Source organism: Myotis yumanensis, unplaced genomic scaffold (assembly GCF_028538775.1).
Source record: "Myotis yumanensis isolate MYYU_CA2020_CCGP unplaced genomic scaffold, mMyoYum1.0.hap1 SCAF_4, whole genome shotgun sequence".
NCBI lineage: Eukaryota > Metazoa > Chordata > Mammalia > Chiroptera > Vespertilionidae > Myotis > Myotis yumanensis.
The window spans coordinates 99,109,932-99,135,979 of NW_027223755.1; the positions used below are offsets into that span (position 1 = coordinate 99,109,932).

Sequence of the window (26,048 nt, forward strand, 5' to 3'; positions counted from 1 at the left end):
GGGAAGAGACCCTTGCCCACCCTCAGCAGATGGCAGCCAACTGTGACCCTAGCTGAGTGCTGGAACATGCACCCAAATGCCAAGGACCCTGCTGGACCACCCCAGTCCACAGCATGGGAAGACCCCAGATGACTTTCCTGCTCTACCCATGGGGCAGGCGAGGAGTGGGGTGGGAGACTGACCAGCAAAATCTTGGAAACAAGTTGGGGAGGGAACAGAGGTGCCATGTATCAGGGCTTCAGCCTGTTATGAAGGGACTATGAAAATGAGGGTGGGGGTGAGGGATAATGCTTGCAAAGAAACGGTGAGAGACGCGGGAGTTCCTTCTGTGGGCCCTCAGCTTGCTGGCTCTCCACAAGGATACCTTAGGAAATGAGGACAGTTTTGGGTGTTAGAGCATTCAATATTCTCTCTGTATTTAAAGGCCAACTTCACCTTTAGTTTGGAATAACCATAGAACCTCTATGTGCCTTTGTGTCTTAAAGAAAAAAAGAGAAATCTCAAAAGTTCATTTAGTGTGTGTGTGGTGTGGTAAGTACACAAACTAGCGAGTATCCAGGGACCCAGAAAATCAGGCTAAATTCTCTTTCAAGACCCTTTCCACCCTGAAAGTCTGTAAGTATGTTTTTACAGTTTTTAAAAAGACCTTGTACGATGAAAATAACAGATGTACATTAATGGAAAAAATACAGAAATGGACAAAGATGTACAGGCTTGCAGTTCAACCATCAGAACAAAACCATTGTCTTCATAGGCTTTCCTTCCACGCCCTCTCAGCGGATTAGGGTCACCTGAGTTGTCTTCATGCTGTACAGTGTATAAGTTTGTACTGGGATCTCTGCTGTAAATGCATAAAAATGTTCTGACCAAATTCTAACAGAGAGCTAGGTGACGGGTCCAGTCTGAGAGGCCCTGCACTGCAAAAGCACCTGCTAATGGAAACGGGAGAGTGAAGGGACCATCAGACCTGGGTGTGTGGACTGAGTCAACCCATCCCAATAACCTCCCGAGATCCAGTCCCAGAGGCATTTACAGTTGGCCCAGAGGAGATACCAGGGCCTCTGACTATCCCTGGCCCAAGAGGGTCCCCGAGGGCCCCAGGACTTCCTCCTGAGTGTCTGGCCAGGGCATTCTGCCTTACTCAGAGTGTTACATGCTGCTTCCTTCCAGCCCCAGATCCAGCTGTATCTTCAGAAGCCTTCTGGCGCCTAGGAACCTTGTTGGCAGGCCACTGGGGCTGAGCCACCCCCTTCCGAAAAGCCCTGAGCTGCTGGAGAAGCTGACTTTTCCCAGTACAGTCCCTGTAACACAAGAGAACCACCTCAGTCAATGCCAAGTGGAGGCCAGACCTCCCAATGCTTCGCCACTGAAATGGCACACACAAAGCCAGTGCTTCCAGGAGCATTTCCCTAGTTCTCAAGATGTAAATAAACGATTGCAGCTTCCCGCCCTTGCTGAGTCACAATTCATGTCATCGTGTTAAACATGTCTGGGATGAAGCCCATCTGACCTTTTTCAACCCAAATTTTCTTCCCTATTTTTTCCTATAATGCTTGATCATGGACCAGAGTATGGGAAAAGTTGCATTAGACTGACATTCTCAAAGGAGAGGATCAGCAAGCTTTCCAGTTCCAAAAATGGACACTGCTACAGCATGATTGTAACTCGCCAGTGACAACAATGTCCCTCCCGCCCCCCAAGGAGACTTGCCCCACAACCCCCCGTCCCCCGCCCAAAGGAGACTTGGGCCTTCTCTAAATTTGACATTTCACATCTTAATTCACCCAGGCCTTTTATCACTTTACTCTGTACTTTCCCTTCACTTCCACTGCCATCACCAATTGGGGGCGAAATCAATTTGGGGAGCTGTTTTTCAGAGCAGGCTGAGGCATCCTTGGTGATGACGGGGAACAGCAGCCAGGCTGAGATGATACTGGGCCCCAGGTGGGCTCCCAAGACTACCCTCTCCACCTCCCCAGACCCCCCCCCCTCCCACCCACACACACACACCCTCATGTGCTGGCTTGGGTGCAACACATAGAGCTGAAAGCACAAACATTAAATGTGCCAGGCCAAGGGCTTGTGCGGAAGCAACAGGGAGCAGCCCCAGGCAGCAGGAGCCCGTAGTGGTTACCGTAGCCCCCCTGGGCCTTGCCAGTCTCTCCGAGCAGCTGTCTCCTCTTCCCCTGCCTCCTCACTGTCAGAGGAGCTGGAGCTGGAGCTGGAGCTGGAGCCGGAGCTGGGACAGAGGAAACGAGGGTTTGCTAGATGTGCCCCAATCCACCCTGACCAGGCCAGGCTCCTACCAGGACTTGGAGTGCCCAGGCCTCCCTGGTAACCCAAGGCAGGAAGATGGGCAGGCCAGCCAAAGCCCAGCCAACCCAAACCAAAGGGCCACTGAGCTTCCTGCCAGGTGGTAGAGGGAAGCACCCCAGGGCGATGTACCCCACCTAGACTGTTTGCTTAGACCTAGAGAGATTGCTGTCTGCCTCTGCTTCCTCCCTCTCTGCTGGGAGAACCTCCTGATGACCATGTGGGACTGTTGGCTCCTGGCTAAGAGCACTTCTCAACTGAGCGGTGCTCCCAGGACTTGCCCATGCCCAAGTCTTTCCATCCCTCGAAGTCTCTGTTCCCCTCTAGGCCAATGTGTCATCCACAAAGCAGTGGGTTTGCCGCAGGGCTGTCATTGCTCTCTGTACCTTTCCAATGCCCCCTGGTCTGATGGCTCTGTGGGCCTCAGGTCGATGAAGATGGTGGGAGGCTCCACTGGGTTCCTTAGCCGACGCTGACTCAGCTTTGTCAAAGCACATCTGAGATGAGAAGAGCAGGGGTGCGGAGTCACTTCTCAGTGATTACAGGGGACCTGTTGCTGGGGTACTGGCTGCCACTGACTGAGCGCCCACTGTGTGTGGGGCACTGAGGAGGGCCTATCAATGAATTATTTTACTCTTCAGAACAACCCTTAAGATTTAGGCCAGTGCCATCCAATAGAACTTTTTGTGATGATTGAAATATATCTGTGCTTTCCATCGTGGTAGCCACTTGTTGCAATTTACATTTAGGCTAACTAAAATTAATACAATAAAATTAAAAATTCAGTTTCCCAGTTGCCCAGGCAATATTTCAAGGGCTCAGTAACCACATGTGGCCAGTGGCTACAACTGAACAGTGCAGGTCTAGACATTTCTGTTGACACTTTGGATTGCCAGGGACAGAAACCACTCCAACTAACTCAAGGGAAAAGGGAATCATTGGCTCTCAGATTCTTAAAACGAGTGGAACAACCCAAGTGTGGGAAGGGCAGGGATACAACTGGGCCCTGTCCCCATCTCTGCTCCTCCCCACCCCCCAGCTTCAATGTTTTTCACCACAACTGGCCTTTCTCCTCCCTCTGACCTCTACCCAGATACCAGGGTAAAAATTCCCAAGGAAAGGCTCTAATTGGCCTGGTTGGGGTCAGCTATTCAGGGCTGGCTCAATTAACACAGTGGCCAGAAGACCAGGGCCCTATGCCCCTGGAAGACCATGTGGATGGTGAAGGGACGGTTCCCATGGGGTGGGGGAAAGAGAGGTGCTTTGGGGCTTGAGTCCCAGCTTTGCTACATATGACCTGGGTAAGTCAATATCTCTAAGCTTCAGTTTCCCCATCTATGAAATGGAGATCATAGTAGCACCTACTTGATCAGATTTTTTTTAGATGAAAGGAGAAATATACATCAAGTGCCCCATCCACAATAGGCTGCCAGGCTGGGGCCAGTTCTAAAGAGGACAGGGCCATGACTGGCAAGAAGTCCCACCTGCTTCTGGCCTCCAGCTGCTCATTGTCCGGGCACATGTCTGCAGGCACCTTCCAGGCAGAGGAAGAGGCTCTGAATTGCTTGGCACATAGGAGGGTGAGCTGTTCCATGAGCCTGTCCTGGGTGCTGGGCTTGGCATGATCTGACCAGAGAGTAAGAGAGGCTGACTAATGGGGACTTGGTCATTGATTTACAGAGCCCTGACCTCTCATGTGGACGAGCCTCCAGCTTGTACATGGAGAAGTGAGGGGGCCTGGGAGGCCCTGCCCCACCCCTTTGGTATCCCACATCCGCTCAGGAGGGCTGGGGGAATGGTATCTTCAGGAGCAGAGAGACAACTCATTGGGGTGACTTCTTAACACTTTATCCCACTTCCTAGTTCCACTTGTGTTCACTTTAAAAAAAATAGCAATTGGATTATCCTCTGTAGATTTTTTCACTGAATATATTACATCTTTCCAAGTTAGTGTATACAGACTAACTGCAGATTGTTCTGTGGTTTAACAGATTTAGCTAGACTCCTATTGAATATGATACTAAATATGGGTTGCTTTCAATGTTCACAATTGTAAACAAACTACAACAGAGATGAACATCCTTGAATACATATCTTTACCCACCTATGTGAGTATGTGTTAGGATAGACTTTAGAAGTGGAATAGCTTGATCAAAGGCTTATATGCCTTTTAAATAGAAAACATTCTGCCACATTGTCCTCAAAAAAGGGGTACTAATTACAGCCCCCACTCTCACCCCACCTTATAGGGTTTCTCCACAGCCTGCTAACAGGGGCTAAATTACAAACAAAACCTTGTTAAAAACAGCACAGGGTTATTAGCCCCAGAGTAGCATTCACTCTGAACTGGAGGCCTAACCGAATGTCCTGGTTTCTTTGCCTCAGACCTGCCCCCACTCACCTTTGTTTTATTTACAGAACTAGGGGCCCAGTGCATGAAAATTCATGCACTTGGGGGTCCCTCAGCTGGCCTGCACCCTCTCGCAGTCTGGGACCCCTCAAAGGATGTCCACCTGCCAGCTTAGACCCGCTCCCTTGGGGATCGGGCCTAAGTTGGCAGTCAGACATCCCTTTGGCAGCCTGGGAGTCCTCGGGGGGATGCCAACTGCACTTAGGCCCGCTCCCCTGCAGCTGCCTCTGTGGAAGGGAGGGCACCAGGACCACCATGGCTGGCCTGGCAGCGCGGGCTCACTGACCTCTCCCCACCACTGGTCCTTCCACCATCTGGTCTAATTAGCATATTAGCTCTTAGAATTGCCCACAGCAAGGCCACAAGTGCGCTGACAGTAATCAACATCCCTGGCTTTCTTTTGTAAACAGGGAGGCAGTAGAAGCAGGATTGTGTTTAGAAGCTGGCTGAAGAAGTGCCAAAGGCAGGATTACTTTCCACCCAGAAGGAAAGAGAGGGAGGCTTCAGGTGGTGGGTAGGAGGAAAAGGTGAAGGTCAAGGGCAGGGACTACTTCTGAAGGGCTCTCGTATCCCCAGGGCCTGGTCTATGCCTGGCACATAGCAGGCAGTCACACATACAGTGAATGAATGAATGAATGAGTGAATGAGTGAGTGAATAAAGTCTTTCAAGGACTGGCACCTGAATGTTCAAGACAGTGAGGGTTGAGCAACAGAGAGGACATAGTGGGCTGCAAGGCTGACTGTACCCAGCCCATGAACCTATTGAGAGGCCCTGGAAGGAGCTGCTGTGGAGATGCCCTTGGGCCCTGGTGTTTAAGGTCAGACCTGGGCCCTGGAGGTGATCAGCTGCCCACCACACTCCTCTAGGTGCTCCATCTCCCCGGTCGTCTTCTTGTCCAGCCAGACTCTGAAGGATGTGATCCAAATCCCACTCTTCAAGTTGCTGAAATGATTTAAAGTGGAGATTACAAGGCTGCCGCAGGGTGCCGGGAGCAACAGAGGCTGGCATGGGATGTCCCGGAGTAGGAATCAGGACTTGGAGGCATGCCCACATTTGCAGCTGGGGCTTACTCATCCACCCTATGTGGGTTGCAGAATGAACCACCAGGGATCTGCACCTCTTTCCTGTGCCTTTTCGGTTAATACTTCTATGTCTGGCACAAAGGTATATTTTGACCTGGAGAAAACCTCGTGTCTTTTTAAAACTTTGTAGGTTCATACAGGTTTAAAAGATTGGTAGGTTAAAAAGTTTTGCTCTTAAGAAACAGACTGTGCCCAGCCAGCGTTGCTCAGTGAACCAGGAGGTCATGGTTCAATTCCCGGTCAGGGCACATGCCTGTGTTGCAAGCTCAGTCCCCAGTGTGGAGTATGCAAAAGGCAGCCAATCAATGATTCTCTCTCATCATTAATGTTCCTATCTCTCTCTCGTTCCCTTCCTTTCTGAAATCAATAGAAAATATATTAAAAAAAGAAAAGAAACAGATAATTTCAGGCAGGTGCTGAAATCTGGATGCTGTGGGGGCAGAGTTGGTGTGATCAGAGGAGAGAAATTAATCAGGAATGAATGTTTCTTATGTATGACCTTGCAGCCCCTTGCAGCCCTGTAGGTGAATGAAAATAAAAGTGTTTAGAAGTGAACTGAAAGAATGGAATTGATAAGAATGGAATTTGTGAAAATGACCTCCATGAACACCTTGATGCCATGTTTCCCTAAGTTGTTAAGAAAATTGTTCAAATTTGTAAATAAAGCAAAATAGAGAATTGCATGACCTTTCAATGTCATGCTGGAGCTTTTCTAAGAAGCTCACCTTCCTAGGGGAGGTTGGTTTGCACAACTGATCAGGGCCCACCTGTTTTACCACTTTGTAAAACTGAGAAAGTGCAAAGGTATCAGTTCGGTTGCCGGGTAGGATGTTGACTGATTTTACACTTAATGTAGCAGTTTTATCTCAGCATTCAATTCTTTTCTTCCAATGTCTTACAAAATCCTAGTCTCTCATAATCTCTTTAAACTGCTTTTGTCATCCTGCTGGTTCCCTCATTCATGAGCGAAATCCAGTGTTAACAGGTATTCACTATTGGTATGAGAATGGGAGCTTTAATGTTTGAGAATTATGCTTTGACAGAGTCTGTTCTCTATCTATTTTTTAAAATTATTTTATTATTTATCTGTTTGTTTTTCTTTTTTAAAAAAACATATTTTTATTGATTTCAGAGAGGAAGGGAGAGGGAAAGACAGAAACATCAATGATGAGAGAGAATCATTGATTGGTTGCTTCCTACACACCTCCCACTGGGGATCGAGCCTACAACCCGGGCATGTGCCCTCAACCGGAATCGAACCTGGGACCCTTCATTCCACAGGCTGATGCTCTATCCACTGAGCCAAACCAGCTAGGGCTCTGTTTTTCAACATCATTTTTTAAAATCCTCACCTGAGGGTATTTTTCCATTGATTTTTAGAGAGAGTGGAAGAGAAAGGGAAATATCAATGTGAGAGAAACATCGATTGATTGCCTCTTGCACATGCCCTGCAGCCTGCATCTGAGGTACATGCCCTTGACTGGAATCGAACCCGGGACTCTTCAGTCCACAGGCCGCTCTATCCACTGAGCAAAACTGGCTGGGGCTTTGTTCTCTATGTTATATGCAGTTGTGTGTCTTTATAAACATGCTTGGGATTAGCACTTTTTTTTTTTTAAGAAGGCTGGAGTCTCCTTACTCTTCCTTGTTTTTGTTAACTCTACCTGAGGATGGTTTGTCAGCCAGCACCTGAGACAGGTATGACAGCCTGTCTGCCAGTGGTCAGGGGACCATGGGCCTAAGGTCGCTGCTGTAGAATGAATATTGGTGCCCCTCCCAAATTCATATGTTAAAATCCTAACCCCCGAAGTGGGGGTTTGGAGGTGATGCCTTTGGGAGGTGACTAGGTCATGAGGGGGGAGCCTCATGAATGGAACTAGTGTCCTCATAAAAGAGCCCCAAATCCCTTCTATCAAGTGAGGACAAAGTGAGAAGAGGGCAGGCCCTCACCAGACACAGAATGTGCCGGTGCCTGGATCTTGGGATTTTGTTATAGCAGCTCCCGCAGATTAAGACAGGTGTAATGGGCCAGCCCTCAAGTTGGCCTATGACCACTACGGGTCTAGAGACCACTACAGGTCACACCCCGAGGATGCACAGGGCAAGGGAGCTGCCTACCTCGAGGGAGAGCACTGGCAGGCCTTCCCGGGGCCCCTGTGATGACGTTCCTGGCCTCGGACCTGCGGATGCAGATTCACAGGGTGTCTCCTTCACTTGGCTGTGGTCACTGCAGGTAGGGCCCCTGGCACCCCAGGTGACTTTATGAAGTAAGTCTCTCTCGATCATCTTCCTTCTCTCTTTTCGGAGGGCTCTCCGGTTTGCAGAGTCTGAGCCCTTCTGAACACAGGGGACAGCATTTGGGTCCGTCCTCAGGTCTTCTTCTGAGAGACAGAGGGTGGCTTCTCCCTGCGGCCCCCAGGGAGGACTCGGGGATCCTTTGGTGTTGAAAGACATGTCTCCAAGGTCACCTTCCTGCCATGTGGGGGTCTCCTCAGGCATCCTAAGAGAGCTGCTCTCACCATCACTCTCCAAGGGCTGGCCAGGGTCCTTTCCTTCTTTCATCCTTATGTTCCATGCACCCCAAGGCTCTGCTGAGAACTCCAAAGGTACCACAAGTGGCTATTGAGAAAAAAAGGTGTCCTCAGCAGCCTCAAAAACATACTTTAGGGAAGTTTTTTTAAAATTGTGGCATGTCTGTAACAAACTTTGTCATGTTAAATATTTTTAAATGTAAAGTTCAGTGGCATTAAATACATTCATAATGCAGTGCAATCATCACCATTGTCCATTTTCTAAGCTCTTTCATTTTGTACCCCTCCCCCCAAAAAACCCAGAAACTCTATACCTCCACTTGTCTAGCCTTGGTAAACTCTTGTCTACGTTCTGTCTCTATAAACTTGTCTATTCTAGATATGTCAATGAAGTAGAACCATATACAGTCTGTTCTTTTGTGCCCTTTCACTTAACTCAGTTTCCACGGTTCATCATGCTGTAGCATGTGTCCGTACTTTATTCCTTTTAGTGGACTGAATAATATTCCACTGTATGGCTAGACCACATTTTATCCCTTTTGTTTGTTGACAGACACGTGGGTTGCTCCCACCTTTGGCCACTATAAATAGACTACATAGCTATTAAGGGGTGGATAAGATAAAACCCAGGCCCTTTGATTCTAGAACAAGCCCATGGCTTGACCCCCATAAATTGGTACAGACTTTTCCATCTTGAATTTTTAAAAAAATCATCCAGAAGAATTGCTGAGGTAATCATAGAAATGAAGAAAAACCCTGGTCTTAAGTGTGCTGGGCTCCTGGAATTGTACTATATAACAGGCTGGTAGATGTTTGGTGTCTGAACTCCTTGGGTTGTACCTGGAGAAAGGCTTGGGTGTGCAGAGATGCTGGACCAGGGGTTCTGACCTCTTTAACTCACACTGCTGTTAGAATCCGGTGAGAGCCAGGGATACTCACTCCCACACCCTGTTCTGCCAGCAGATTCCCTGGAGCCTGCATTCCACTGACCTCAGGAGGAGACCTGTTGGCCGGAGCGACCCAGGCCCCATCAGGGTCTTCAGCCAGCTCCTCTGACAAGTCTGGAATCAGGGTGGTTTGATTTCGCTGGTAGATGAACAGCTCCTCTTCTCCGCAGTCTGACTGTGGACAAGAGAGCTCAGGGATTACCTGGCAGGGGGTAGAGCCAGGAGGGCCTTGCCCCATTTACCCCACTCTGCCCTGCCTCCCCGGACAGTAGGGGCAATCAGTTCTCTCCCAAAGGGCCTTGCCCAGTGCTGGTTCCTGTTGCTGATTTAGAAAAGTAAGCTCAGCAGCACCACCTCGTGGAAGTGAGACCCTGAGTTCCCAGTTCTGCACATACCTGCCATCCTTGACATTGCACGGCAGGTGCTTAGTTAATGCCTGGTGCGAATGAATTGGGTACCAAAGTGGTAGCTAAAAGAGCAGAGTCCAGCTTTTCCCCTTCCCCATGACCTGAACCATCCTTTAATGACATGGAGCCTTCATTTGTCGCCTCTAAGGTAGGGTGGGGAAGGCACTATAGTCACCTGCCCACGTCACAGGAGTATTCTGAAGAGAGCAAATGAGATTGAAGATGTGAAAAGGCACTGGGGTTGCATTATCTACTCCCTATTAGCCTTGCTGTGCACTGGAAGATCTCGGGTGGAAGCTGTGTCATTTTCATCTTTGCAGGTGCCACAGGTAAGATCCAAATCTGGCTTGTTATTTCTAAAACCTTTCTCTACATGCCCAGCTCCAACCTGTGTATTTGACATCCACTGCTGAGCTCCTACCTGGTGCATCCCACTGTGCTCTGTTTGTGGGGTCGTTGTCCCATTTACATGTGTGCACATGCCTAATTTCCACTACATGGAGAAGATGGTACAACTCACTTAAACTTAAATTCAGAGTCACTTTTGCCACCCAACATTCTCTTAGTAGGTAGAAACTAGAAGCACAATGATCATCATGGTGAAGCAAGGCCTACCACAGTGTATAACGTTACAAAGGCCTCCTGGTCCTTGAAGAGGCTGAGTAGGCTCTTTAAATGTTTGTTGAATGAATGCATGTGATCAATAAGAAAAGTACTATGGCCTGGACAGCGTGGCTCAGTGGTTGAGTGTCGACCCATGAACCAGGAGGTCACAATTTAATTCCTGGTCAGAGCACATGCCCAGTAGTGGGCTCAATCCCCAGTGGGAAGCATGCAGGAGGCAGCCGATCAATGATTCTCTCTCATCATTGATGTTTCTATCTCTCTCTCCCTTTCCATCCTCTCTCTGAAATCAATAAAAACATATTTTTTAAAAAGAAAATTACTATGTATTATACATTCACCATGTCCCAAGCACTGTGCTCAAAATTTAATTAATTAATCCTTACAACTTACAATGTGGAGCCTTGGTCCTTAACTCTTACATGATGTACCTCTCTGTTTATCACCATCTTCCATAAAGCAAATGGGGGTGTTTGCCAGCATGAGAGAAACACTAGGATGAAGCCCTGGCTGGGGGCTCAGTTGGTGAAGCATCGTACTGTGCACCAAAAGGTTGCAGGTTCAATCCCTGGTCTGGGCGCATACAGGAAGCAGCCAATTGATGTTTCTGTCTCCTATCAATGTTTTTCTCTCATATCGATGTTTCTTTATCCCCCTTCCTTTCTCTCTCAAAATCAGTAAAAATGCCCTTGGGTGAGGATTTAAAAAATACCCTAGGATATGGGTGACTTTGTTAACTCTATTAGTTGAGCACCCATTCTGGGCCAGGCCCTTTACATACAGAATCCCAAATTTGTACCAGTGATAACTGCCCACAGGTTACATGGTAAGTTAGCTACTGAGTGGGGATGAGGACCCAGGTCTGCTTGATGCTGATGTTCCCGCTATCCTCCTCTGCTTATGACAAATATATTATATTGTGCTCTCTAAAAACAAAAACAAAAACAAAAAAAAACATTCCAGCTTTCTCAACTCTCTGTTGAGCCAGAACTTGGCTGGAACCACCACTGAGGGTGGCTACCATTTCAGTGCATTGTGATAAGCCCTCAGAGGAATTCTCCAGTTGTCCTTTGGGGTCACTAGTAAGACCCAGGAGGATGCTGAGCACTAATAAATATATTCAGAGAACAAAAACACTGATGATGAATGCAGAGCTAATAAGCTCCATAGCCATCCATGCGCCAGCATCACATTTGTCATGGGAAAGGAAGAGCAATCAGGGCCTAAGATGACATGGGAAGAAGGTACTTTACTTACCAAAGAGGAATCCGAGTCCAGAGACGGAAGCTGCTCCCTGACAGCCTCAAGAATGGCCTTCCAGGGCCCCATCTGGGAGGCCCATGGAGAGGGCAGTGAGGGCCCCACATCTTTGTCTTGGGATGCCATAGGGGCCTGGGCTCAGAGGAAGTTTCTCAGTGTGCCATCATCCAAGGAACCCTATAGAGGATGCGGGGTGAGGTGACAGGATCCAGGGACCAGGGGTCAAGAGCTGGAGGGCAGGCGGGCGGGGGTTGGGGGGTGGGGGGGGAGACAGGAGGTGCCTTTTCAAAGAATCTACCACTTTGAGGGGGATGAAAACTGACTCACAGACCTCCTACCCCATTTCCCTTCTGGTTCTGCAGGTTCCTGTTACTGAGTGCGAGGCACTGTGCCCTGCACTGTGTGTGCGCGCGCGCGCAGTGCAGTATGGAGACCGAAGATATATGTATATGAAGTATATAGTGATATATGATAATATATAGGTATTGATAATTATGTACATAAGTATATGATATATACAATGATATATGTATATACATGATATATAGATAATGTAAACTATATATATCTCATATAACATAGATACTATTATCTATATTTCATAGGTTCAGATAAGTTATATTGTTTGTAAATGGGAAAGAGAATTTGCATCAAAATTAGAGGGGATTTTAGGCCCCACTAACTTTTATTGCTCCCTTACAAAGGAATAGACTAGAGACATTTTGGAGTCCCCAGGATATATATTTTTTCTGAGTCATCACTCAATTTAACCCTCATACCAAGGCACTGAAGCAGCCCCCCCTTTTGTATCCCAGTCTAAAAGGAAAAGGCCCAGCCCCTCATGGGTCAAAGGGGCTTTAGGAATGTAGGATGATGTATTTCAGAACCAGTGCCTGGAAAATCCTTGCAGCCTGAGGCAGGAGTGCCTATAAAATGGGAAGAGAACACTCCTGCTCCAGCCCTAGCTGGCTGCCACTCCGCATCAAGGCTCCCATCAGTGTAGCAGCAGTGGGCTTCTTGCTTTTTCTGTGCTTATAGGAGTGGGGACAGGAGTTTGGTGCACCCACAACTGGAAACTGCAGAGTGTGGACGCATGTAGTACATACATCATGGGATGTTCTCAGGCAGCAGGGCAGATCAGAGGACAACAGAACCACGTAGGTGAAGGGGACTACCAGAGACTGATACGTTCTTTAGGTGGACAAGGCAATGAAGGGGAAGGGGAAGGCATTGGGCTGCAGGAGAACATATAGTGTCTCAGAGGAGTGAAAATTGCCCAAAAAGTTTGGGGTGGGAAGGTGTCAACTGCTGGACTTTGCGATAAAAACGGCCCAGATCGTGAAGGGTCCTGAACGCCAAGCTGAGGAGCTTGGCTCATCCAACAGACGAGGGTTAAACCAAATGCTACACAAACTGGCATCCCAAGTTTTCTTGGAATCCTGACTCTGAATCCACGTCCGTTTCTTGGCTGCAGCTCGTTAGCCCCGCCCAAAGTCCCGCCCCTGCCATCCCTACCACTGGCGGGTGGTTGTCATGACAACTAGACGCCAACGGCCTCCCCGGTCAGGCTTTTAAATGCTAAAGCTCGGAAACCGGAAAACCCAGCGTCAGTCCTGCCACACACTCCCAACCCCTGTCTCCTCCGCGTCCCGTCCAACTCCCGACATTTATCTCTGCAGCTGCGGCAGGCCCGAGGCCCCTCACCTCAGGCCTCCGCCTCGGCTGCCCTCCCAACGCCGTCCTGACAGGGCTATAAACAGCCTCCAGCGCGTCCCTCTGGTCGCTTTCGCTCCCTTGGGCCGCGGCGCAACCACTGAACCTTTCACCGCCTTCGGACTACCTCCTCAGGGGAGTCTTACTTTACCGACTGCCAACCGCCCCTCTCGGGCCCCCCCCCCCCCCCGTACCCCCCGCCTCTTTCGGGGCTTAGCGCGTCTTGCCCCTTTTGCAATAGGATTGGTTGCTATGGTCAGAGAGGGGCGGGGCAGGCGCACTCTCCCAGCTCATTGGTTGCAGCGGGCGTCCTACAGAGAGCGGGGCGAGCTGACGGGAAGGTCCGGGTGTGGAACCGGCGAATTCCACCGCGCCCAGAGCTGCTCCCCGATTCCGCAAACGTCCCGGCGTGCTCCGCGCCTCCGCAACCACTTCCGGGGCGGGAGCAGGGCCGTGGGTCCAGCCGCTGAGGCAGCCGGCGTGGAGGGCTCCCGGACGCGCGCGGCGCAGCGTGGGTCCAGCCGGAGGAGCGCAGCAGCCAGCGGGCGTGCAGTCGGCGGCGGCAGGTAGCCGAAGGCGACCCAGGACCTGAGGCCCGCGCAGGTAGGGTCCCCCGCGGCCCGGCCCCGCCTGGTGCCGCACCTGCTGCTCACCCGCGCCGCCCGCCGCGGGGCGTCCCAGCCTGCGGCTTGCTCGCTCAGTGAGTTTCTGACTCGGAGCTTTCGCTCTGCAGCTGTGGAGCGGGGAGATGAAGCCACGTTCCGGGTAGGGTTACTGGGAGGAGACGGCAGGGGACGTCTGTGCTGTAGGTGCTCCGGCTCTTCCCTAGGGACCCTCCCCAGAGCCGGAGAAGGAGATGGGGATGCACCGGCCCCGCCCGAGGCCAGCGAGCTAGCACCGCAGGGCGTGCCCTGGGGCTCATATGGATCCCTTCCCTGTGGGCGTGACGGTCGACCACCGACACCTTTTTTTTTTTTTAAGTTAACATTTTGCTTGTTTTAAAAATAATGGTACTTGCCAAAACCGGTTTGGCTCAGTGGATAGAGCGTCGGCCTGCGGACTGAAGGGTCCCAGGTTCGATTCCGGTCAAGGGCATGTACCTGGGTTGCGGGCACATCCCCCGTGGGAGATGTGCAGGAGGCAGCTGATTGATGTTTCTCTCCCATCGATGTTTCTAACTATCTATCTCTCTCCCTTCCTCTCTGTAAAAAATCAATAAAATATATTAAAAAAAATAATAATAATGGTACTTACTATTTTACAAAATGGACAGAACCAAAAGGTAGAGTGAAAAAAGTTCACATCCCTAGCACTACTTCCTGGAGATAAGTTCTGGAAGCGATATGCAAAAGACCTTTTCTAAAAGTATTAAATATAATCATGCTGCGTTTGGCAGTGACAGGGTGAAAAGGAAGTAATAATAGCTTTATGGTCCCTTCGCATCCAAATTCTCCGTAAGCTTCTTGAGTAGGAGCCTGGTTCTGATTAGCCCTCAGCACTCCATAGGGCATGTGAGCATCCAATCAAAGGAGAGAGAACATGAGCCCCACCCAAGAGGAGGCATTTGGGGTAGGAGAGACACACCCACAGAAGGCTTGAGGGGTGTTTGAAAGGAGCTCTGCCCTGACACTCAGCTTTTTTGGCTTTTAATCCAGGCTCTGTGGGTCAGGACTGCTCCGGTTGAAGGTTCACACCTGCAAAGTGAGAGCTGCTTGGACTCAGCCCTGCCAGCTGTGCAAGGTGGGGGCTCCAGGAGGCAGGGTTTTGCTCTGCATTTTGTTGCCAGTGGGCCCCATCACATGCACACATACTCTTGCAAAAGGTCTGCAAATCTTTTGTCTCCCAAACTGGCAGCTTGTTTGTTGTCTTGGCCATCTTGGCTGTCTCCTGGGGTTTGGAAGCATTCTTTAGTAGAGAGTGAGGTCCGAGTGGTCTGTGGTACCTTTAGGCCTTCTGAATTGGACTTTGCCCTTCTTTGTTTTCTCTATTTCACCCAGAGAAGAATAGGAGACAAATGTCACTCCTGGACCTGAGGGTTTTACTAAGAAGCTAATGACTTGGCCTTGATTTGGGGAGGATTCCCAGAATTAAAGGCTCTCGTAATCACAGACTCTTCCTGGTATTGTCCTCTCTCTCCCACTGTCAAGGGATGAAGAGGAAGATTCGTAGTTACTTGACATTTGCTGAACACCAGTCAGATCCTAGTTCCTGTGGTAGGGGCTCTCAATTTTTTTTCCGAATTTTATTTGTTTAAAACGATTTACATACAGTAAAATTCACTCACTTGGTGTCCAGGTCTATGAGTTTTGATAAATACATAGAGTTACACATCCACCAATTAAGATGCAGAACAGGTCCATCACCCTCAGATTCCCTCTTGCTATATCTTTGTGCACCCCACACCCCCAACCCTTGGTACTACTAGTCTGTTCTCCAACTATTTAGTTTTATTTCTTCTAGGAAGTCATATAAATGGAATCATACAGTAGGTAGCCTTTGAGTCTGGCTTTTAGCCCAGTATGTTTGAGATTGGCTCCTGGGTTGTGTGGTATGTTGTGTGTATCAACTGTTGTTCTTTCTGTTTAATGCTGCGTAGCATTCCATCCTATGAATGTGCCACTGTTTACTTGGTCTTCCATGTGTTTTTAATAGCAGCCCTTTGAGTTATTATGTACCCATTAGACAGTGAAGAACTGGGGATGGGAGATGCCAAATAGCAGAGCTAACTTTTTTTAATCCTCACCAGAGGATATGTTCCTATTGTTTTTGTTTGTTTGTTTTAGGGAGAGGGAGAGAGAGACAGAGAGAGAAAAACATCGATGTGAGCGAGAACCATCCATTGGTTGCCTCCTGTTTGTGCCCCCACCAGGGATGGAACCCGCAACCTAGGTATGTGCCCTGCCTGGAATCAAACCTACAACCTTTTGGTATAAGGGATGCCTCTCCAAACAACTGAGCCACCTGGCCAGGGCAGCAGAGCTAAATCTTGACCTAAGTGCAGGGTTCTTTCCCCCACACCCAAGAGCTGATTTGGTCCACTGACCCAATTAGCATTTCTTTATTTACCATCCAGGAGGTTTTCAGGCTTCTTGAATTCCTGGAAAATACCCTTTCTAGAATGTGGGGCCCGAGGATAATGAAGGAAAATATGCCCTGCAGTGTATGACTCACCATGTGTGCTCTTCTTCTTCCGTCTGGTGACAAGCTCACAAAATCATACACTTAAAAAAAAAAAGATGTTTTTATTGATTTCAGAGAGAGAAAGGGAGAGGGAGAGAGAGAGAGAGAAGCATGGATGAGAGAGAAACATCAATCTGCTGCCTCCTGCACGCCCCCTCCTCGGGATCGGGCCTGCAACCTGGGCATGTGCCCTGACAGGGAATTGAACCAGTGACCTCCCAGTTTATGGGTTGAGGCTTAACTACTGAGCCACGCTGGCTGGACAAAATCATACAATATTTAATGGAAGAAAGCTGTCTAAATCAGTCCCAGGTTGTGACATAACCACCTACTGCAGGTATGAGTGTGACCATCTTGTTTTCATTCCCTGGAACCACCAGGAAAGAAAGGACCTAACCCCTGGACCTCCCTCCACAACGATGTCGGAGCTCAGCGACGAAGCCAGTGAGCCAGAACTCCTGACCCGCAGCTTGTCTATGTGGCATGGGCCAGGTGCCCAGGTCAGCTGGGAGCAGCTGGCCATCCCCTTGGATCTCCATACAGCTGCTTCCATCGGCCAGTATGAAGTGGTGAAGGAATGTGTGCAGCGGTAAGACATCTTGGGAAATATTCCTCCTCTTTAGATTTTGAGGTCCATCTCAGTGGCCTCAACTCCCACATAGAGATATGAGTAAGCTAACCAGGATTCATAGACATTTAATACATATGGCCTAGATTAACCCTATTTCTCTCAGGCAGTTGTGAATAATGGTTTATGCCTGACTCGAATAAGGAAGGCAGTTTTTATTCCTAGGAAGAAAAAGCTAAACTTTTTTTCATAGGTATAGTTAGAAACATTTCCAGCTTACTTTAACCAAAGTAATTTTATCGTTTCTACTAACTGCAGAAATGCTCAAATAAAAATAGAAGGCAATGCCCTATGGCCTTCTTTTCCCAAGGGGATCGTTTTAATCCCTGGTGCCCTCTTCCCTCCAGCATCTGCCAAAGAAGAGGAGGAGGAGGCAGCAAGGTTCATCTGCCCCCCTGGAGGATTGCCACCTGAACTAACTGCCCACATACCCTTTTTACTAATGTTATAATAAGTCCCCATAAAACAGCGGTGGACCTTGGCTATGTCTGGTTTGTAGTACAATGTGATGTGTACTGTAATTTTTGGAAAATAATCTGTTTCCTCGCCTTCACACCCTTTATATCCACTACACTTTGTGCTTATATTTCCATTTGTCATCGATAACATCGAGAAACGATCTATGTCCATTACCTACATGTGCCTTTTCCAGTTCCTGGGACATCAAAGTCAAATCTTGTCGAAGCCCCAGATTTCCGGTGCCCACGTCGTAGCCATCACTTAAAAAAACCTGGCCAGTCACGTGCAAGTGCACTGCGGTGAGGGACACCCCATTGTACTCCTCTCCCCCCAGCACTGCTACCAGACTGTAGTCTGTTGGTGGAAGGTAGTCAAGGCTCCAGGTCAGGATTTCTCAATCTTGGCCCTACTGACAATCTGGGCCAGGTCTTCTTTGTGGTGGGGGCCGTCCTGTGCACTACAGGACGTTTAGCTTCATTCCTGGCCTTGACTCCAGCTCTGGTACACCCCACCTGTGAGATGGCTGGGCATGGCGAGCATATCTTGCGTTTGTTTAGGAGAGAGTTAGATTTGAATAAGAAGAATGGTGGTGGCTGGACCCCGCTGATGTACGCCTCCTACATTGGACACGATACCATCGTGCACCTGCTGCTCGAGGCGGGGGTGAGTGTGAATGTGCCGACCCCGGAAGGGCAGACTCCACTGATGCTTGCTTCCAGCTGTGGCAACGAGAGCATCGCCTACTTTCTCCTCCAGGTGAGCTACGAGGGGACTCGGGCCCAGAAACCTGAGGGGCTCCTGGCTGCTCTGGCAGAGATGTGAACCACTGTAGGCCATGGTGTGCGTGTAATCACTTTGATTCTTTCAGCACGATGACCTGGAGGGCGCCCGCCCCACGTAGAGGAGACGAGGCCGTAACAAGCATTCTGTGTTCTCTTGAAGCAAGGCGCTGAGCTAGAAATGAAGGACATTCAAGGCTGGACCGCCCTCTTCCACTGCACCAGTGCAGGACATCAGCAGATGGTCAAGTTCCTTTTGGACAGTGGAGCAAATGCCAACGTGAGGTGATTACCAGGTCTTAAGTGGCCATAGGAGTGGGTGTAGTCACATCTTACTCTAAGGAGGGCAACTATACAGGCAGCTACAGGCCAGAATCAGGGCAGCCCCTTCTCCATAAGAGGTGTTCAGACAAAGTGGCAGAAGAGACAGTCCCATTCAGGTGCAGGAGCCTAGGGATAATTCTGGCCTTTTTACACATCTGTCAGGGAACATTGGGTGCAGCACTTTAAGCTCTCTGAGCCTCAGTACTCGCGCCCCCCCCCCCCCCGCCCCCCATGTGGGAGTTTGTGCTGTGAGATTCTTTTCCTTTCCCCACGTGAGAGTCTGTACTTGTTCTTCAATAAATTTCCACCTTTGCTATAAACAAACAAAAAAGACAAACAAAACTCTCTGAGCCTCATTTTCTTTATCTGAAAACTGAGAATAGCAATACCTATGTCATAGAGTTGTTCGAAGAATTACATATTATTTTATATATGTCAAGGGCCTAACATAGTGGATGGCACTTAATTGACATGCATTTAATGCTAATTCCTTTCTCCTTTTTCCTTTTGGCCTTCTCAGGTGAGGTGATGCTTTGAAAATAGTCATGAGTTTCATAAGCTGGAAGGGATATTGTCTAAAGCAGTGGTTCTCAACCTTGGCTGCACATTAGAATCACCTGGGAATCTTTTTAAAATCCTGATTCCTGGGCCGCATCCTCCAGAAATTCTGTTTCTTTGTTACTAATGTTGTGGCCCCCACCCCATAACAAAGAAACAGAATTTCCGGAGGGTGAGGCCCAGAAATCAAGATTTTAAAAAGATTCCCAGGTGATTTTAATGTGCAGCCAAGGTTGAGAACCACTGGTCTGAAGCCTGTCATGATGATAATCCCCTTTCTTTTCTTTCTTTATTTTTTTTGAATTTATTGGGGTGATATTGATTAATAAAATTATACAGGTTCCGGGCATACAGTGCTACAGTACATCATCTATATGTTGTATTGTGTGTTCACCACCCCAAGTCAAGTCTCCTTCCATCACCGTTTATCCCCTTTACCTTCTCCGTTATCACCCTCCCCCGCCCTCTACGTCCCCTTTCAACACAGCATCCAGCTGGCACTTCCACAGCCCTCAGCTGATGTCATCTATTATAAGACACACCATAGTTTTACATGCCACCAAGAAAGAAAAAAATACTAATTAAACTGCAACTCATCTGTGGATTTTGAGACACATTCTGACTGCAGAGATGTTAAAATGTGTTTTAGAATGGCTGAAATCCAGTATTTAGCTTGGTTTCTGTCTTCTAGACCAGCATGAAAGAAGTGAGGGTTAAGGGGCACTCTGAAGACAGTGCTGAGTTAACCATAACCAAGCACAGAAAATAAGCAATGGGTACCAGGCATAGTAAGGGCTGGTAGATTATTAGTCTCAGGGCTTTTGGGAGGGTTCCTGGAGGATGCTGAACTGAAGATAGGGTCTGAATAGGTGGACGGGAGACGTTAGCTCTCTGTGAGCAATGAAGGGCAATAGCTGCCTTTTGCAGGTGATTCAAGTGGAGACTTAAGAGATAGCAGGTGCAGACAGCTTAGAAGGAGTGAAGTAGGGAGACAGAATGTCTTTAGGACAAAATACTCGAGTGGGATGGAAACCTGAAGAGTTTATGAAGCTGGTGTGTTGATAAGAACTTTTCTCATCTTTGTCCGGTAATTCTTTTCGAGGGAGACCTCTGCAGTTAGGGATGGGTGACTTTGCATCAGCTTGGTTTGTTTTTTTAATCCTTAACAGGTTATTTTTTCCATTGATTTTTAGAGAGTGGAAGCAAGGGAGGGTGGGGGAGGGAGAGAGAGGGAGAGAGAGAAACATCGATGTGAGAGAGACACATCGATTGGTTGCCTCCTGTATGTGCCCCGATCGGGGGCCAAGGATTGAACCTGCAACCCAGGTATGTGCCCTTAACCCTTTGGTGTAGGGCCGATGCTCTAACCACTTAGGAACACCACCCAGGGACATCAGCATGGTTTTGTCCGCATAAGGAAAGAACTCTCTGCTAATCATTGGACTGTGGCCTCTATCTTGCAGGGAGCCAATATATGGATTCACCCCTTTGATGGAAGCAGCTGCTGCTGGCCATGAAATAATTGTGCAGTATTTTCTGAATCATGTAAGTGACCCTCTTTGTAAGCTTATAATTTACTTACAGCAAGTGACAAATCATCACTGAAGTATTTATTTATTTATATATATATATATATATATATATATATATATAAAAAAAAAAGCCTAAGCAACCTTTACGACCAAACGACCAGTCAACCAGTCACTGTGATGCCAGTCAACCAGTCACTGTGATGCGCATTGACCACCAGGGGCAGATGCTCAACACAGGAGCTGCCCCCTGGTGGTCAGTGCGCTCCCACAGTCAACCTCCCGTGGCCCCTCCTCCCAGCCAGCGGGCACCCGCATCAGCCCCAATTGGGGGGCTGGCTGGCCAACCTCCCCAACCTCCCAATCAGGAGGAGGGGGGGCAGTAGGCCGACCTCCTGGGATCCCTCCCCCTGGCCGGCCGGCTTCCCCATAGTCCTCGATCACCGGCTAGGCGGAGGGACCCCACCCGTTCATGAATTCATGCACCAGGCCTCTAGTAAACTATAACAGAATTTTCTGCTACATAGAAAGAATTGCTCTTTATTATTCAATACATTTTCGTTGAGAATCTATTGATGTCAAGTGTTGTGGCACTTAGGCATTAAGGGTACAGTGATGAGTAAAAATAGACACCTCTTCCTTTAAGAATTTAAAAAATACTATTATTTGAAAAGTATGGAAAATACATTTTTTTAAATCCCAATACTTAAAGAAAAGTATATAGAGTAAGAAGGCAAGGATCTTCTTCCCTTTTTAACCACTCCCTGCTCCTCTCCAAGATGCCCAGTTGGTTTGATAAAGGGACACCCCAGGACTGTTCTTTTGCTTAGAAAGGCATGTCTGAAGACACCTGCAAAAAAAGTGCTTTTTATTTTGGACAAAGTGGAATCCTTCTGTATATTTGGTCTGCAGCTTTTAAAAAGATGACTTAAAAAAGAAAAACAAAAGATCACTTAATATGCCATAGACATCTTTTTAAAAAAATATATATTTTATTGATTGTTTATAGAGAGGAAGGGAGAGGGATAGAGAGTCAGAAACATCAATGAGAGAGAAACATTGATCAGCTGCCTCCTGCACACCTCCTACTGGGGATGTGCCCGCAACCAAGGTACATGCCCTTGAATCGAACCCAGGACCCTTCAGTCCGCAGGCTGACGCTCTATCCACTGAGCCAAACCGATCAGGGCTGCCATAGACATCTTGTCCTGTATGGTATTACATGTATAATCTGTGCCATAATTAATTTAATTAGTTCTTAGGTTTCCACCATCTTGCAATTCAGTGCTCCAGGGAATATTTTTATATATATACTAGAGGCCCGATGCATGAAATTCGTGCAAGAGTAGGCTTTCTTCCCCCAGCTGCCGGCACCGATTTCCCTCTGGCACCCGGTCCTGGGCTTCCTGGGCTTCCCTCGCAGCTCCAGCTTCATCTGGAAGGTCGTCCGGAAGGACATCCGGTCTAATTAGCATATTACGCTTTTATTATTATAAATAGCTTTAGCCTGCGTGTAGTTATTTATGTATACTGTATTTCTACAAGAGGGATTGCTGGTGCTCACATTTTAAATTTAATAGGTCCTAATAAAAAGATAATTGAAAGATGTGTAAAAGGATCCAAGTAGACATTTCACCAAAAAAAAAAAAAAAAGAATACGCAGATGGCCAATAAGCACATGAAAAAAATACTTGACATCATTAGTCGTCAGGGAAATGTAAATCAAAACTCCTAGGATGTCTATAATAAAAAAGAGATGGACTCTAACAAGAGTTAGTGAGGATGTGGAGAAATTGAAACCCTCATACACTGCTTATGGGAATATAAATGATGCAGCCTCTTTGGAAAACAGTTGGCTGTACCTCAAACAGTCAAACATAGTAGTTACTGTGTGATCCAGCAGTTCCACTCCTAGGTATGTAGACAAGAGAGTTGAAAATATGTCCATACAAAAACTTAAACACGAATGTCCATAGCAGTGTTATTTATAATAACCAAAGGGTGGAAACAGCCTAAATGTCCATCAGCTGACAAATGGATAAATAAAATGTGTTATATCCATACAATATTAATCAGGCATAAAAAGATGAACCTTGAAAATAATGCTCAGTGAAAGCCAGGCACAACCACATATTGTATGATTCCTTTTATATGAAACTAGAAGCCCAGTGCACGAATTCATGCACAGGTGGGGTCCGGCTTGCCTGGTCCCTATAGGGGCGGATCGGGGCCAGGCCTATCAGGAGGAGGAGATGGCGGGAGGTTGGCTGGCTGGCCCACTCCAATTGGGGCCTGATCAGGGCAAGGCCAGCTGGGGGGAGGGACTGTGGGCGATTGGCCGGTTGGCCCCGCCCCCAAATGGGGTGGGGGCCAATCAGGGGTCAGCAGCCACGGGAGGGGCCGTGGGAGGTTGGCTGGCAGGCCCCACACCTGATTGGTGTGTGTGGGGGGGCCGATTGAGGGTGGAGCTGGCTGTGGGCAGTGGGCTGGCCGGCCCCGCCCCTAATGGGGGGCCAATCGGGGGCCAGCGGCCTGGGGGAGGGGCCATGAGTGGTTGGCCTGCCTGCCCTGCCCCTGATCAGAGTGGGGGGCCGATCTGGGGTGGGGCTGGGTGGAGGAGGGGCTGCAGGAGGTTGGCCGGCCAGCCCCACACCCTATTGGGTGATCAGGGGCAGCCGGCCCCACCCCCTGATCAGGCCGGTTCGCTGTCCGCAGTGGGCGTCATAGCAACCGGTCGTTCTGGCACCCTGGTCTCTGGCTTTTTATATATAGAGATAGATATCCAGGATAAGCAAAGCTATAGAGACAATAGTGGTTGCCTAGGGCTAGAGGGGCTGGGAAGATTGGGAAGAGGGTGGTGGTTAAGGGATGCAAGATTTCTATTTAGGGTGATGAAGAAGTCCTGAAATTGATTGTGGCGATGGTGGCACACCATTGAATTGTACACTGTAAGTGGGTGAATTGCATAGTATGTGAATTGTATCTTAATAAAGTTGTTTTAAAAATCCAGTAGGAGAAATATTTATATATAAAGTACTAAATTCCCACTGAAAAGTTGTTTCTATAGTCCTTCCTACCAATAATATACAAAGGTGCTCATTTTCTCACCAGCCCTTAAGATGGGAGGTTACCCACCTTAAGTTTTTTTCCAATCTGGTGGGAGAAGAGTGGCATCTAGTTTTGGTTTGTATTTGCTAATGAGGTTGAACATTTTAAAGTATATTGGCCATTTGTAATTCTTTGATGAATTGTCTCTTTATATTTTGGGCCCAATTTTCTATTGTATAGTTTGTGGGGGGTTTTCTTACTTATTGGTGGGAATTTTAGAATAATAAAATGTTAACATCTTTTTATTTACTTACTTATTTTTACTCCTCACTAGAGGATATTTAACAATTGATTTTTAGAGAGAGAGGGAAAGACAGAGAGAAATAACGATTTGAGAGAAACACATCGATTGGTTGCCTCCTGCATGCGTCCCGACCAGAGCCCAGGCCAGGGAGGAGCCTGCAACCGAGATACGTGCCCTTGACCGGAATCGAACCCAGGACCCTTTGGTCTGCAGGCTGACCCTCTATCCGCTGGAATGGAAATTTGGGGTCAATACATTGACATGGTAAAAATGCAGTTGAGACAGAAGATACACAGTGAGCCTGCCTCTGGCCTTTGCCTCAGTTTCTTGGTCACTCTCCCTGTGGCTGCTCCCCAACTTGCCTTTTTTTTTTTTTTTAAACTTAATTGTCTATCCTGGATATTGTTTTGTATCAGCATATAAAGCGTTTTTCTTGTGTGTGAGGCATCGTACTCCCTCGTAGGGATGAGTCAGTTTCTTTAAAGTGGTCTAGATAGAATTGGGTTGTTGCTGACCATTTGCTCTTATGCACATTGCTTCGAGAATATCTGTGCACATATATCTCTGCACATGTGTGCAGCCGCCTCTGTACAGTTCAGTACTAAAAGTGCAAGGTTGAAGAGTAAGTACAGTCGTAAATTAACATGGACGTTGCCAAATTGCCATCCGAAGAGCAAGTTGTACCAACTGACACTCTTTCCACAGCAGCAAGAATTATGAATCTTAAATTGTGAAGTACTTTAAACATGTAAAAAAGCACAGAAGATAATGCAACTAACCCACATGATCCAGAGATCACCACTATCCAGATGCTGGTCTGTACCTTTCCTGTCTCTGATTTTGATCCTTTCATCACATACTGTGTGTCCTTAAGCAATGCACGAACTTGTTTTTACATATTTTAAAGATTCATATAAATAACATACCAGATTGTATGTGTCATTCAACAGTGTCGGTAAATTAGACATCATTCACTCATTTTAACAGCTCTGTACTTATTGACTGTATAAATATGTTTATCATTCCCTTTTTTAGTGGACATTTAAGTTGTGTTCACTTAGCTGTTCCTAACAGTGCTGCAGTTCACATTTCTTACCTGTCTTCTCAAGCATGTGTGAAGAGATTCCTCTAGGAGATCAGGATGTAATCTTCAAAGTAGAACTTTGGTGTGTACGGCGGGTGCATCTGCACTAGAGAGTGTTAACTTGCTTTCTCCCATAGTTGTTCTAGTTTACACTTTTCCGTAGTATTTTGTAGCTCTTGCCTCTCACACCCTCAGTAACACCTGCTACCTGGTATCAGACGAGCTGTCTCCTGTGATTTTTATGTTCCAGATTTCTGGTGAGGTGGGGCATCTTTTCATATGTTAGCCATTTGGGCTTCGTTTTCTACAAATAATTATTCTTTGAAGATAAGCCTACTCACACAAACTGGGATCCTTAAGACATAGCCTAGGGTCAAGAATAGATGGGCACAAAGAAAAATAATAAGAAAAACAACAAAAAAGAATAGATGGACAGAAAAAAAAAATAGATGAGCCAAGAACTGTAAGAAGCATAACCTCTGCTTCTGAGTTAGTTTAGACTCTGATTTTAAATAATGTAGAACTGAAAATTGTAAGAGACAGTTACTCATGTAGTTTTTTTTTTTAATATGTATTTTATTGATTTTTTACAGAGAGGAAGGGAGCGGGATAGAGAGTTAGAAACATCGATCAGCTGCCTCCTGCACACCGCCTACTGGGGATGTGCTTGCAACCAAGGTACATGCCCTTGACTGGAATCGAACCTGGGGCCCTTGAGTCCACAGGCTGACGCTCTATCCACTGAGCCAAACCAGTCAGGGCCTCATGTAGTTTTTAAACAGAAAACATATTGGTAAATCAGAGACCTTATATCATTTATCTATCGTGCAGATTATTTACTCCCCAGCTGAGTCTGAGACTAAGTAT

The 26,048-nt window shown here is 47.6% G+C and overlaps 2 protein-coding genes across 8 annotated transcripts in view; one reads left to right on the plus strand and one right to left on the minus strand.

Moving 5' to 3' along the window:
- Nucleotides 1-417: 417 nt before the first annotated feature.
- On the minus strand, nt 418-13,438 carry DNAAF8 (dynein axonemal assembly factor 8). The gene is made up of 10 exons (XM_070411572.1): nt 13,280-13,438; nt 11,573-11,752; nt 9,328-9,459; nt 7,925-8,425; nt 5,549-5,666; nt 3,798-3,939; nt 2,700-2,810; nt 2,135-2,239; nt 1,142-1,301; nt 418-932 (listed from the first exon to the last, which is right to left on the minus strand). The coding sequence occupies exons 2-9, from the start codon at nt 11,699-11,701 to the stop codon at nt 1,142-1,144; spliced, it is 1,398 nt and encodes a 465-aa protein (XP_070267673.1). The 5' UTR covers nt 11,702-11,752; nt 13,280-13,438; the 3' UTR covers nt 418-932.
- Nucleotides 13,439-13,777: 339 nt separating this feature from the next.
- The window catches only part of ANKS3 (ankyrin repeat and sterile alpha motif domain containing 3), a 32,343-nt gene continuing 20,072 nt past the window's right edge, over nt 13,778-26,048 (plus strand). For 5 of the 7 annotated variants that reach the window (XM_070413065.1, XM_070413064.1, XM_070413067.1 and 2 more), the window contains exons 1-5: nt 14,950-15,028; nt 16,849-17,057; nt 18,113-18,311; nt 18,498-18,619; nt 20,680-20,761. In XM_070413065.1, the coding sequence (XP_070269166.1) occupies nt 16,888-17,057; nt 18,113-18,311; nt 18,498-18,619; nt 20,680-20,761 (573 nt within the window). In that variant the 5' untranslated portion in view covers nt 14,950-15,028; nt 16,849-16,887. Of the gene's footprint in view, nt 13,892-14,949; nt 15,029-16,848; nt 17,058-18,112; nt 18,312-18,497; nt 18,620-20,679; nt 20,762-24,819; nt 24,913-26,048 lie in introns of those variants that run through there. The other 2 variants (XM_070413066.1, XM_070413071.1) reach the window with 2 other exon arrangements.